The 13,818-nt window shown below is 49.7% G+C and overlaps 6 protein-coding genes across 6 annotated transcripts; 5 read left to right on the top strand and 1 right to left on the bottom strand.

Moving 5' to 3' along the window:
• Window positions 1-1,915: 1,915 nt before the first annotated feature.
• N7525_000681 (uncharacterized protein) lies at window positions 1,916-3,295 on the top strand (the record flags this gene model as incomplete). The annotated part of the gene is made up of 3 exons (XM_061211654.1): window positions 1,916-1,975; window positions 2,023-2,278; window positions 2,334-3,295. 3 exons carry the CDS (start codon window positions 1,916-1,918, stop codon window positions 3,293-3,295), a joined length of 1,278 nt encoding a protein of 425 aa, XP_061070880.1.
• A 421-nt stretch (window positions 3,296-3,716) lies between these two features.
• Window positions 3,717-5,122, bottom strand: N7525_000680 (uncharacterized protein; the record flags this gene model as incomplete). Its single annotated transcript, XM_002562108.1, has 5 exons — window positions 3,717-4,027; window positions 4,092-4,555; window positions 4,627-4,750; window positions 4,802-4,928; window positions 4,982-5,122. The coding sequence occupies 5 exons, from the start codon at window positions 5,120-5,122 to the stop codon at window positions 3,717-3,719; spliced, it is 1,167 nt and encodes a 388-aa protein (XP_002562154.1).
• A 267-nt stretch (window positions 5,123-5,389) lies between these two features.
• Window positions 5,390-6,520, top strand: N7525_000679 (transcriptional regulator family TF; the record flags this gene model as incomplete). The annotated part of the gene is made up of 1 exon (XM_061211653.1): window positions 5,390-6,520. One exon carries the CDS (start codon window positions 5,390-5,392, stop codon window positions 6,518-6,520), a length of 1,131 nt encoding a protein of 376 aa, XP_061070879.1.
• Window positions 6,521-6,792: 272 nt separating this feature from the next.
• N7525_000678 (fungal specific transcription factor domain-containing protein) lies at window positions 6,793-7,599 on the top strand (the record flags this gene model as incomplete). Its single annotated transcript, XM_061211652.1, has 1 exon — window positions 6,793-7,599. The coding sequence occupies one exon, from the start codon at window positions 6,793-6,795 to the stop codon at window positions 7,597-7,599; it is 807 nt and encodes a 268-aa protein (XP_061070878.1).
• A 1,872-nt stretch (window positions 7,600-9,471) lies between these two features.
• On the top strand, window positions 9,472-11,252 carry N7525_000677 (putative GPI anchored cell wall protein; the record flags this gene model as incomplete). Its single annotated transcript, XM_061211651.1, has 5 exons — window positions 9,472-9,703; window positions 9,769-9,897; window positions 10,285-10,482; window positions 10,551-11,169; window positions 11,225-11,252. The coding sequence occupies 5 exons, from the start codon at window positions 9,472-9,474 to the stop codon at window positions 11,250-11,252; spliced, it is 1,206 nt and encodes a 401-aa protein (XP_061070877.1).
• Window positions 11,253-12,062: 810 nt separating this feature from the next.
• N7525_000676 (phosphatase PAP2 family protein) lies at window positions 12,063-13,603 on the top strand (the record flags this gene model as incomplete). Its single annotated transcript, XM_061211650.1, has 5 exons — window positions 12,063-12,124; window positions 12,182-12,208; window positions 12,256-12,746; window positions 12,808-12,819; window positions 12,879-13,603. 5 exons carry the CDS (start codon window positions 12,063-12,065, stop codon window positions 13,601-13,603), a joined length of 1,317 nt encoding a protein of 438 aa, XP_061070876.1.
• Window positions 13,604-13,818: the final 215 nt, after the last annotated feature.

The raw sequence follows: 13,818 nt of genomic DNA, 5'->3' as shown, positions 1-13,818 counted from the left end.
AGGTTCCTAAGGCGATATGTCTATTTTCGACCCTAACACTTACAAATAGGCGACATCTAAGTACCACCATGGATTCCATCCAAGTAAAGTGTTGCCTAGAACCCTTGCCAAGACTATAAGTGGCGGTCTATCCAGGTCGGTGTCTGTACGACAACGGTCGAGGGCCAAGTCAGGGATGATCATCACATTTCAATTTGATTGTAATTGCACCGATATGTTAGTTCGCTGGAAACCTTTCCTAGCTGTTAGTCAGACTGCCATATTGACATATCTTCACCAACAGTAATGAGAACTTCGCACTTTATTTGGTTTAGCGGGCCCATAGTAGACATGGTGATCTACTCTGCTAGGACGACATGAGTATATTATGCAAGGCTATAGCACATGGGCTTGCCTTGTTCCTTGTAGTAATAACTTTGAGTATAGTTGACGAAGCATCGTCAGCATCAACATTGGGCGTTGCCATCCTGCAGCCACGAAGTCAACAGGAATATCCTGCGGGATAACTGCCATTACACAATGAAGTGGAGACATGGGGTTGGAGAAAGGTTTGAGCTTCTGGGCAAGGATTCGCCAAGGTTCTCATGTCCCTACCGACATATATCTAGGTAGCTGCCTATCTGCCATTCACTGCGCCTCACTGCTCGCTGCAAGCATCGACTACGTCCATCCAGAGATATTGAAGGAAACATAATGATCGACCATTATGTTGTAAGTGTCGACAAGTCCTGTCGACTGAGGCATTGCAATGTTCTCGGCAATGTCGTTCTATTAATATTCTATGCTGATCCCATACTTTGACCACCACATCATGGACTAATCGACACAAACAGTATTGAGGACATGATCAAAGCACCATAAAAATTCGTTCGAGGACACAACTATCATAACTACTTTGTGTGGGGACCCTCACGGACATTGGCCACTACGGAAACAAAGCCGAACAGCAAAGATAGTGCACACCGAAGACTCCTCGGCTGTCATCCGTATCAGTATTCCCAAGATAGGATGATCTGCGACAAGGGCAATTTGGAATTACGGCGATTCCCGTGGGATACTGGAAGGTGCCTTCAATGTTTTCTTGAGACCTCGTGAGATGAAGGGAAATTGACGGAGAACTACCGAAACAAGCTAGTGGAGACATATTGACTGGGGAAGTGCGATCGCCGCTAAGCTATAGGTTAACCTCCAAGGGGTGTTTCAGAGATAGCTACGAGAGCAAGGAGAGCCGAAAGGGAGCAATATTTCAAAATTCACAAATTCGCCTACTTCACATCTCACGATCTGGACCGAGGTTAGCGTGGTTTTTCCATTTGCGACGCGATGACCAGCCCTAATGAGCCCTAACCGGTGGGAATTTGACGGTTTGACGATTTCGTTGTCTCAGCACGATGTCATACCGGTCCCGAAGGTAAGGGCGTATCTATTTTTGTATAAGATGTTTCCCTTGCTGCAAAGGGGCCTCGTGCAGTTCATCTCCCACGATCTGAAGTCAATAATGAAATTGATCAATAAATAATTTGAGATTCGAGATTTGATATCGTAGGTATGATTAAGATGATTAAGGGACCCTGAAGCCCTAGAGGTGAAACGACCTGGGATATCCCGGACAGCACAATATGATGGAAACGCTCTAAAAGGACAGAATACAGAAGTGATGGACAATTACAGGCAAGAAAGATCGACAATTCTAACTAAAAAGACAAATCCGATTGAAGGAGAAGCCAATTGAATCTCCACAACAGCGTTTCATTTGCTTGGCGTATAATAATAGCCACATCGGGGTTGCCTGGGCTTCTCGAGGCTGACGCGCTTTGTCCTTTTTTCCTCTCATTCCTCGACTCCTTTGAAATCCGGGGATTTTATTCCATGCCTTCCATTAAGGATCTCTAGGCCGAGTTGCCTGTCCAACAGAATGTACATTCCACAAAAACGTCAAAATGCTCAAACGAATAAGAACAACATTTTTATTATCGTATGACGTTCTCCGATCCTTCCGACCTCCCTATGCTGACCTCTTAGTGTGCCGTGAGCATCATATTTGCAATCGCACTCTGTGTAGGCACCTTCTTCCTGTTCCGCTATTTACGACAACGTAACTACCAACCGAAATACCTTCCGGGCAAATACCTCAAGCGAAAATGGAAAGAATGGAGCCCCGGCAGTGCCTCATACGGCCAGGTCCCGAATCAAACCGGCCAAGATACGTCTTATCGTGGAGCTGGCACAGCACCAGAAATGCAATCCACTGATGGCGTCCGTCGCGATACCTCGATCCGTTCGATTATGACCCTACCCCCTTTATTCTCAAAGCCCAAAGCCGACCGAACAAGTCATCGCCCGAGAAGGTGAACGCGCTGGGATGGACATGGTCGTGGAATACCCAGAGACCGCGGAGGAACAGGAATCTCGTCGTGAGGAACAGATGGACGCTATGTACCAGATTCGCCTGCAGCGCCGTCAGGAACTAGCCGATCGCGAGGCACGCCGTCGGGAGCGACGAGAAGCACGGGCGCGTGGGGATTCCGCTCGTCTTGAGCAACTAAACGCCGAAACTCGTGCTCGGACACAACGTCGCCGCGCAGGAACCAACAGTGCAGCCGACGTATCCGCGCTGCTAGCTGAGCATCAGTCAAGAGAGCGGGACCGACGCATCTCCAGTGTGAGCTATGCTGAACTTGGACGTGTTCGCCATGATGGAACACGGCTTCGAGCCGACTCGCACAATTCCGACTTCCACGATTCGGACAGCCGACCGCTGTTGCAAAGTGACGCTGTTAGCTCCGCTGCGCCATCTTTTGAACCTTCCAGCCTCGACTCTCGGGGCCAGTCTATTGCTTCATCGATTATGAGTGAACCGCATCATTCTACTGAGCTGGAACGACTAACTCTGGCTCCGACCACGACACACGGCTCGAGCCGACCAGTATCACAAACTGATGATGGAGATCTGGGGACGCTCAACATTCCTCCACCTCCAGACTACGAGCACCTCGACTGGGGTGATGCCCCTGCATATCAAAGTCCTGTTACGGAGCAGAGTGAACAAGCGCGGCAGCTCCCACCTATCAACCGCTTGCCTTCGATCCACGTCAATTTACCCAGTCCCATGACTGTGTCTCCTGTGACGCCGACTCAGTCGCAATTCCAGAGTATCAATATCAGCAACGATGAACCTCCAACGCCGACAGAGGGGACGTCGGGAATCCGAATGGTATCAGCAGGATCGGCGACTACCATCCGTGGCCCACCATCCACACTGCATGATCCCACTGCCCCAGAAACCAGCCATTGAGTGGACCATACCGGGAAAAACTCATAAAATATCGCTCAGCACGCGCATGATTCACGACCTATATTAGCATTAGCCTCGGCGATTTGAGCTCTCTCTTTCGCTCGTTTGATTTCGTCTTTTTCCCCCAGCGGCTTTTTCATTTTATGTCATTTACTGGGCTAGCAAGGCGTTTTGAGTTTAGGTGGCTCGCAAAGAGCATTGCTCATAAAGATATATCACGTCCTTGCGATCAATGTATCTACAGCATCCAATATATGTGGGAAATGGAGATCAACAATGCATCTGACCTATACTTGCCAGTTTCTGGACGTGTACAGAGAATGCAAATTATATACAGAGTAATAGTCGAGTACAAAAAGAGAAGAGAGTAGCAGCATCATTTGCTAGAAAAGTCCAAGATTCCGCCGAAAGCCATATTAGTTCATTGCGCAACCAAGACGAGAACAGCGGTATAAGTTGAAGCAACATAAGTATGAATCTGTTCCACACGCAAGCCCGCACTTTCTGCAAGTGACTCCCACTGATACTTAGTCCGCTCCTTACCAGCAAAGGTCATCATGGCAAGATCGGCCATGGCCGATTTCCAGTTAGCGCCAGTATCCGGCAACACGGCATCATCGATCAAGACCCGCGAGTCGGGGCCCATAGCCGCACGAATATTGCGGAGGATCGTTGCGGCTTTGTCGTCGGGCCAATCATGCATGATTCTGCGGAGATAGTAGAACTTGGCACCTAGATTAAGAGAAGGTCAGAATTTGGTAAGATCTTGTACGGAATGGATACATGGGAGACAAACCAATGATTGGCTGCGGTTGGAAAAAGTCATAGGCTTCGGCTTTCACTCCATCGATGGGAGCGAGGTTTTTCACTGCCTCTGGCAGGTCCTGGAGGACAAGGTGGCCTAGGAGATTGGGATACTTCTTTCCTAGCTCGATGCATTGGTGGCCATGGCCGCCGCCGACGTCGACGAAGAAGGGTTTCTCTGAAGTCTGTATGGTGGATGGACCCTTCGATGGAACTTTACGGGCTTCATCGTTAAGGAGAGTAAATCCCTCGGTCCATTCTGATCCTTGGAGTGCAGTCATGATCTTTTGCAGGTTATCGAAGTGCTTTGGCTGCTGGACAAGCCAGTCGAATGGGGTGAGATTGGTACCGTGGGCTTTCTGGAATGGAGTGTTGGTATTGACGGTGACATCTTGGTAGTTGTTTTCGGAGAAGAAGGCAGGCATTGCTTGCACGACAGGTCCAATCATGTCAAATCTAAGGTTATGTTAAGGATGCTAGGTAAACAGGGGTAACCACCTGAAAAACAATTCGGTGGAAGGAATTACCCGTGGTATATCATCGCCTCACCCATAGGGTCCGCCAAGGCATGAGTTACTCTGTTTGCCATGTACTCATTGATTCCGGTCTCTTTGATTATGTGGGTTGCTGCTAGGTAACGAAGAATTCTCTCTGTCCAGTTTTAGGATTCGAAGTAGATACGACCGTCCCAGATGTCATTACCTAGGAATTGAGGGGACGCTCTGGTCAGCTCCGCAATTTTTGTGACAGTCAAGGACGCATCACTTTCCGCGAGAGAGCGAAATAGTCCCAAATCTGCACTAATTCGGAGCATTGCACTTGTTAGCCCCTACAGCCATTAGCAATTTAGTTAACCCAGGATTGCGGTATGTGATCACCAACCGGTACTGCAAGCTCTATGAAGGTATCTTGTGGAGATTGAATATCAATCTTCGCTATTTGCAGAGACTGAATGATGTTCAACCGACCAGCTTCATCGGTGTCTTGGGCGAGCGCTTGGATCTGAGAAATGATGGCGTCCATATTGAGACAAATGAGATGAGAATATTCTTGGATCAAAGAATAGAAGAAAGTAGCCAAGGTGATGTGTGACTATCGTTTACCTAGTGAAGAGAGGCTCTTATATACCTTCGTGTCTCTCATATAGTTCCTACATAGGAATCCACGGAGGCCGCGGAACTTCCGCGGATTCGCCGGTCTTTAATTGGTCAATCCCTCAACTTCACATCTCGCCCCCAATTCACCCCAACTTCAAACAAACACTGCCTGAAATAATATCCAGGGGCAGAAATGCATCGAGTCGAGAAACAGCGTGTCAGGTCTTCACGCTCGCGGCCTGTATCTTGCCACTTCTGTCGATCGAGGAAGCTGAAGTGTAGCCGGACATTCCCTTGCACCAACTGCACTAGTCGGGGCAAGACTTGTCAGTTCTATCCTGATACACTATTGCCTGCCAGTACTCAGTACCAGACTGAGGAATTGTCTAGCAATGACACCGCAGATATACTGGTTCGCTTGCGGAGGCTGGAAGAGATCGTGATCACCAATGGACAGGCGTCTAGTCCGTTGGGACAAACTACTACCCAGGCTTCGTCGCTCCCTTCTCCTCCAGTTCCAAAGCCAAATCAACCGTACATGGTAGACGAGGGACAGCCATCTGCAGCGGCCGTGACTTGGCTAGAAGGCGAAATCACATCGTCAGGTTCAACTGTAGGCCTTAATCAAAATCATGCGAGATCAACTGCTGACAAAGATCTTCAGGGTAATCTATTCAAGTCTGAAATTGAATTCAGAACTTGCCCCATTCGTAACGCAGTGGCGTCTGAATCAATGGCGCATCAAGCCCAGCCCACGAAGAGATGTATCTGGCTGCCACTCCGCGAGGAAGCGAAAATAATAGTGGAGAAGTACATCACGGAAGTCACCTTCCTCCATCATGTGGTTACCGCCCCTTCTCTACGTACCATGGTAGATGAGCTCTATTGTGACCTGAGAGAAAGCAAGCCGGTCAAAATTGGGTACGTTTCATTGCTCCTGAGCATTCTCGCCAGTACCACGTCCTTCTGGACTGAGCACGACATGTGTAACCCCGTCTTTTCGACTCCTGAAGAAGCATTTGCGCAGTCTACTCACTGGGTGAGACTTACGCTGGGGGTAATTGATTACTCGCGGTACAAACACTTGGAGTCAATACAGGATATTCAAGCAATGGTCATTATAACATTTGTGGCTACCGGTATAGTGGGTATTACATCTCAAGTCCGGCATATTCTTTCCATTGCCATCTCATTTGGGAGAGGACTATCCTTGCATCGGATTGACCATCCACACAATTCCAACCTAGATGTGCCTTCGCCTTCCTCTGCAGAAGCAGAGATAGGCAGAAGAGTATGGTGGTATATCGTGGCAAGTGACTGGTAAATTCCCTTCCCCTCGTTCCCCTTCTTTTGAGGATATAAGTTCATAAGATAACAGGCAGATGTCGCAAATATCTGGTCCACAGAAGGGCACATATTCAATTGATCCACGCCACATGATGACCAACAAACCTCGCAATGCGAATGATGAAGACATCGTAGACGGAATGGTTGGAGTCGGAAAGCCACTCACCCACCCTACATCGATGTCGTACTCTCCAGCGGATTCGATTGGGCGAATTTTGCCGCGAAATCACAGATTGCGCTCCGTTCGGAATGTCCGATCCAGGTAGCCCGGACTACGAGCACACGAAACAGATTGACGGCAATATTTGTGAATTCGCTGAGAGTCTACCTTCGTTCTTTTCCTTGGCCTATCGTTCGGACGAGCTACCCAAAACCGATCCTCGGAAATCTACCGGAATAATCATTCAACGATACATCATCAATTTCCTGCTTCATGCCCAAAGGTGCAGGCTTCACTTGCCTTATCTGTCGCGGGCGTCTAAGGATCCTGCGTACGATTACTCACGGAAAGCATGTCTGGAAGCGGCTCGAATGGTGATCCGAGCCGAACGCCAACTCTCGCTAGAGATGATCCCCTTCGTGGCCGCACGACTCAGACTTTCAGGCTTGCTACATTGCGTCTGCGTGGCGATCATGGTTCTCCTCATAGACTTTTGTGGAAGTGGTCATTCGCAGGAAAAGGACCTAACGGAAATTCTGGGAGCATTTTCAATCCTAGAAAAGGCTCAAGAAGACTCCCCCTTAGCAGGAAGGCTGCTTGAAACCTTCAAGGCAGCTCTTCGCCGACACAGTGCTTCTGGTTCAGCTGTCGAAGAAAGTACAACAACGCAGTCTATCGCTCAAGACCGTGATGCTTCGCCGGGACTTGCCTGTGGCTCTCCGGCGCTTACAAGCACGGTATATCCGACGGGCAGGAATGTCGATGACTTCCTAATGGACCCCACGTTGCCTACTCTGGATGACCTCTGGCAGGTATTCGATGACAATGTGGACTCAGGAACAGTAGACTGGAATAGCTTCTTTACTGAGTCGGATACTGCATTTCTGTCTATGTAGTATTAGCATTAACTAGATAACCCATCTCGGCATAGTTTGACTGGGATTTGAAATCCGCGACACTATGACGCATGATATGTCAGCTAATTTTATGTAAAGGGCTTTCGTCATTTCTACTAGTGCCCGCTCAGCTATCCAGTCACGCTCACATTGAGATCGACGGTTAGATTTGATCAATGTATCAAAATCCATGTAATACTGTTAAACCAAAGCGACCGATATTATTAGCAAGCATGCAGCTTTGAGATTGGTCAATCGGGTTGTATGAGGGATAATGTTGCCTGGTTCCTAGCGTATCCTAACTTTGCCACCGTAAAGGGACATTGCCTCTTGTGTCAGCTCCAGGGATGTTTTACCGTAACATATCATCCATCTATACTATATTGTACAACATACGTTATACAACATCCACGGGTAAGCACATAAAAAGACTTGTGGGGATCTCTAGAATCTACAATTGGGCCTTAGTGTGAATATGTAGATCAAATTCTCCAATAAACACGCGTTGCCGACTGTGATATACATAGTAAACCCACGTATAAGTGCAAATAGTGCAAACAACATGACGTGGATAATGTCTCCAAGAGAGACTTTTATATAAATGTGCCACGGTTGAGCGATATAAAAATAGTCGGACGCTGTTGTTGGCCGGGCCCGATTCGGGTCCACTTCCATATTGTTCAATGATGACATCCATGGATAATCCGATCCAATCTATTTGTATCTTATTTTCAATTATCGTCTTTCATCATACTTATGAGAGTGTCGCTTTATGCTGTGTCTCTACCCGTATCCGTTACACAGTCCACAGTGTACGACATAATAACTATCCTTTATATGTATCACGATTTTGAGATATATGACCACAGTAAAGGATATATCCCAAGGTTGTATTAATGTATGTTACGTGTACAGCAGAAAAAAAGACTCTAAATAGAGATGCTGCTGTTGTCAATGATCATGACGTCTAGCCCTATCAAATAATTTCTATTTATTCTTTGGTTTATTATACTTCCAATACATTCCATATGACAGTTGAAGTTTGAGGTTCGTAGCTATATCACATGAGCAAGCATATAATGTTCCAGGATCGCATAATTGACCATTGTATGTACGGTATGTACTAGGGGCTGGACCAAAAACTGGAGTATTAGTTATGCAGTATGTTCCAAGGCTGACCCATAATCTCCCGACTACCTGGTAACAACAATGAGACTTGATCAAATGATTTGAGCCTCTCGGTGGACTTAGATAGGCAATGATCTATGGGAAAATGCATGTTGCCACTTTCAACCGGGCTGTCTGGACCGCAGACAGTACGTCCACATCCACATCCCTCTTGTGCTCAGCGAGTGACCATTGTCCATGTCTTCAGATCCTGCTTCTAAGTGGAGAAACAAGCATACTCTCACACTCCATCTTACTCCACATCTCAATGAATTGGACCTCTGTTCAACATGACGTTGTGCATGTTGCTACGCATCTCGCTCCGGCTGGTTCGGACCTACCATTGTCTACTCTCCGAGACCAGGGTATTGGTCCATCGGAGTTCTTCCCCACGGTCAACGGCATGAATGGCTGACAGCATACAGTTTGTATTGTTTCTTCATGCTTTCATCTCGGGGGCTTTTGCCGGTCATGTGTGCCCTGATGTTACATCTTTCGATGATTCGTTTGGAGCACTAACCCACCGCTTCTTATAAAGATGCACACTCTCCCAAATCCTTGCTCCCTCAACTAAAGCCACATCTTCCACCACACCTCTAACGGTGGATATTGTCAAATCGATCTATTGTTCACGAGCTTCTTAAGAAGGAGCGCTGCGTTAATTCGCTAGCTGATCAGCCTATTCAGATTCGCTGAACAGCAATCATGAAGAACTTCATTGCCCTCGCTGCCTTCGCTGCGGGCTCTAACGCCCTCGTTGGCCGCAGGGATACCTGCTGTTTCCAGCTCAGCTCTTCCGGCGGTGCCTCCGGTACACTTGGTCAGTTAGGTGATGGTCAGAACCGCATTGGCGATGATAGTCTGCAACCCGCGCAGTACTGCATCGATGACAACGGCGCCATCACTGACTCCAATGGCCGTGGGTGCATCCTCACCCGTAAGTGAATTGATCAATCTCTTGTATACCAACTATCAAAGGATGTACATCTGACTGTAGGACAGCTCCCACCACTCAACTCCAGTGTGACGAGGGTGTGGCTCCTGCTCCTGGTTTCTCTATCAACTCCGAGGGTGGACTCGAGTACAACAACAGCCCCGACTTCGTTGCATGTGCCACCGGCCAGAACGGTGGTATGAATATCTACACTAGCCCTAACAAGATGGACGTTACTGGCTGCGTGAACGTGTTGATGTCGGCCGACGCCTGCTCGGGCACAGGCGGCCCTGGCCCTGGCCCCGCTCCTGGCCCTGGCCCTGCTCCTGGCCCCGGTCCCGCTCCTGGCCCCGGTCCCGCTCCCGGCCCTGGCCCTGCTCCTGGCCCTGGCCCTGCTCCTGGCCCTGGCCCTGGCCCCGCTCCTGGCCCTGGCCCTGCTCCTGGCCCTGGCCCTGGTCCCGCTCCCGGTCCTGGTCCCGCTCCTGGCCCCGGCCCCGGCGCTCAAACTGCCACGACCACTATCACTGTCACTGATTGCACTTGCCCTACCTCCGGTGCTCCTGGTGTTCCTGGTGGCGGTCAAGCGTCGGTTCCTGGCCCTCAGCCCACCGCCCCTGGTGGTGGCGGTGGTGGTGGGCCGCAGCCCTCTCCTAGCATGCCTGCTCCATCCGGCGGCGCTGGTGTTCCGCCTTCTGTTACAGAACCTGCTCCCGGTGGCGGCGGCGGTACACAGCCTGGTGCCTCTGCTAGTATTCCTCCCCCCGGCGGCGGCGGCGGCGGCGGTACGCAGCCTGGTGCCTCTGCTAGTGTTCCCTCCCCGGCGGCGGCGGTACGCAGCCTGGCGTGTCAGTTAGTGTGCCTCCTCACACCGGCGGTGGTGGCTCTGCCACCGTGCCTACCCCCACTGGCAGCCCAACTGGTGTCCGCCCTCATCCCACCGGCGGCTTCGGCAACACATCCGTTCCTGTTAGCCCTACCTCTCCCGCCACAGCCACTGGCACCTCTGGCGGCGCTTGTCCTACTACCCTCACGGGTAACTACGAGATCCCCCACCTTATTGTCCGCGTCGACTCGTCATCGCCAGACACGTCTGCCGGAACTGGGCTTAATGGTACCGTGACCTCGACCATCTCGACCGTGTTCAACTTCGACATCCCGAACTCCGATGCTGGCAAGACATGCAGCCTCGTGTTCCTCTTCCCCAGGCTTGAGGATCTCGAGACCTCATCTTACACCTTCAGCGGCGATGGAAAGATTGACTTCGCTAAGCTCTCTTCTACCGCCGTTGACTCAACATCCTTCAGCAACGTGCCCTCGGTGTCCCAGGATCTCGGCACCATCACTGCCTCCCCCGGTAACTCATACGTTATCTCTACCTTCTCTTGCCCGGCTGGCCAGGCTGTCACCTATCAGATGAAGAACGCTGGCAGCACTGACTTCAACTTCTTCGAGGACTGGAACCCATCTCCGTAAGTTTTCTGTCACTTTCCCTTTTGCCTGTATATCAGCTAACAGCACTTTCAGTCTCGGTCTGTTCATCACCACTTGCTAAATGAGGGACCTCTGTGTAACTTGACAGTTTGCGACTATGGACATGTGATTTCTAGGGCCATTTTTTATGCCTTGTAAACTTCCATTGACGGTTCCTTGGCGTCGATATGTATTTTCTTGACATTTTCTCTTTTCATTTTCTGTTTAATTTTCTTGGTCCGGTGTCCATCTCAAAAAAGTTGACTGTCTATTTGGTGGATCGGAAAACATAGCCATATCTGGTTGTCGTTTGTAATTGAGGCGCATGCACATAGCGTCGACGTTCCTTCAGCTATTAGTACATTGAATTCACTCCTTCGGTTCAAATTTTCTTCCTAGGCAGCAAAAAGCTACTCAGAATTTGTAGAGAAAATAGAAAGTAAAAAAGAGGGAAAAAAGGAGGGAAAAAAAGAACTTCGATACCGGGAATCGAACCCGGGGCCACGGAGTGAAAATCCGTTAGGTTAACCACTACCCCATATCGAACTGGGATGCATATTTGTTCTGTTAAATACCTTTTGACTCTGAAACAATGAAATATGCTACTAGATCCATAATGGTATAGGGTTGAACTAGTTAACTAGTACTAGCTACTATTACATCCAGGATATCAAAATATCCATAGCCTGGAGGTCCCAACGAGGCCACTTTGGGGCCAATCATATGCCTCAGAACAGAAGAAGAAGGGGGAGACTGCCAAGTGCCCAGATGCTACTCATGCCGATGCCAAGCAATGCCCATTAATTAGGCAGAGATGTTTATTCTCCCTTCTGACCTTTTAATCCTCTGATCTTCCCTCTCGATTCTCTTTGGGGAAGTTCTAGAGTCAACAATGGAAATCCCCGCAAAACTCCCCTTCTCCAAGCGGCGCCTCCGACCGCGTGTTGTGATCTCGTGTGTCGAGTTTCCCCAGGTCCCCCCCCGCAGATCCCTGAACTAACGATTCCTCAGCTACATCTTTGACTATGTGATCATTATGTATGACCCAGCCAACCTTTATCTTTACTCTGTACTAACGAAAACAGTGCCTGCGTTGCCGGCTTCGCCATTCTCAACACGATTGAGCCTTACCACCAACACTTCTCCCTCAACAACATCTCCATCCAGTATCCTTACGCCGTACATGAACGCATCCCCATGGCCTATGCCGTATGCATATCCTGCGGTTTCCCACTGGTCCTCATTATCGTCTACACCTTGTTCATCGATGGCCTGTTTTCGCACAATAAGCCACAGGACGCGGTGTCTGGGAAGCGGAAGCTGAGAGGTCCGCATCGCTGGAAGGACAGACTTTGGGAGCTCAATTGCGGTGTTTTGGGTCTTTTGCTGGCTCAGGGTCTCGCTTTTGTCATTACCCAGGCGCTGAAGAATGCATGCGGCAAGCCCAGACCCGATCTTATTGATCGTTGTCAACCACGTGCTGGTAGCAAAGACCTTTTCCCGGGATTGTCGAACTCGTCAATTTGTACCGGTGATCCCCACTTGTTAACAGATGGGTTTCGGTCGTGGCCGTCCGGTATGCAATATGACCCGATACTGCTTTCCAGAGTCGCAAATGCTAACCTTGATTCATCTAGGCCACAGTAGCTGTGTGTATCCTCTTTTGCGAGTCGGGTCTTTCCTATTACTAACACCGTCCAATTAATAGCTTCCTTCGCCGGTCTCGTTTACATATCGCTCTGGTTAGGCGGGAAGTTGCACGTTATGGACAATCGCGGTGAGGCCTGGAAAGCCCTTCTCGTCATGACTCCCCTACTAGCAGCAACCCTGGTGGCTGTCTCGCGTATCATGGATGCGCGCCACCACCCCTTCGACGTCATTACGGGATCGATGCTTGGGATCGCCTGCGGCTTTGTCGCATATCGCCAGTATTTCCCACCGCTCAGCGAACCTTGGCGCAAAGGTCGCGCCTACCCAATCCGAACCTGGGGGACCGAACCTGCCGGACCTGATAGTGTCCGAATTAAGGGCCCCAGAGGCGAGAGCATGGTTGCTCTCCGCAACCCCGAAGAAGAGCGCATGAACCCGCCGGATATCCCCAGCTCGGAACATACCAGACCCGACGCATCTACCTATCTTGATGAGTCCAACCCATACACATCGAATGTTTACAATCGCCGTCCACATGACCATGACGACGATGGTGGTGCTTGGTCGTCGAGCGAGGACGACGTTACCAACGGGTACGAGATGCGACATGGTAATACTATGGGGCAGAATCCCGGTGCCGGCCACCATGTGCCTCAATATGACCCCAGTAATGCGTATGTGTCCCAGACACAGCCGCTGACAGCTGATGCGGGCATCCATGTCCCTGATGGAATGGCGGGCCAGGGACGTCCGTTGACGGGCATGCCCGGTCGGCCCATGTAAACATGAATTATGGGGTTATTGATGATTTAAAGTCTAGTTCAGAGCAGCAATTGCCCAGACTTAAGTCCGTATGATTTTAAGCCATGGATTATTGCGGTGGCTGGTGATCCAACTCTGTACTAGTATGATTATGAGCATATTGGCGTTGAAAACAACAGAATCTGCATTTGTTGCCATTCACCAAGCATAAATATAACAAGCCTATCTCTCGTTAA

This window comes from Penicillium rubens, assembly GCF_028828025.1.
Source record: "Penicillium rubens strain IBT 27055 chromosome Unknown utg000001l_segment0_segment0, whole genome shotgun sequence".
Lineage (NCBI taxonomy): Eukaryota > Fungi > Ascomycota > Eurotiomycetes > Eurotiales > Aspergillaceae > Penicillium > Penicillium rubens.
Note: the sequence above shows the minus strand (reverse complement) of the source record. Positions and strands in the feature narration are given on the sequence as shown.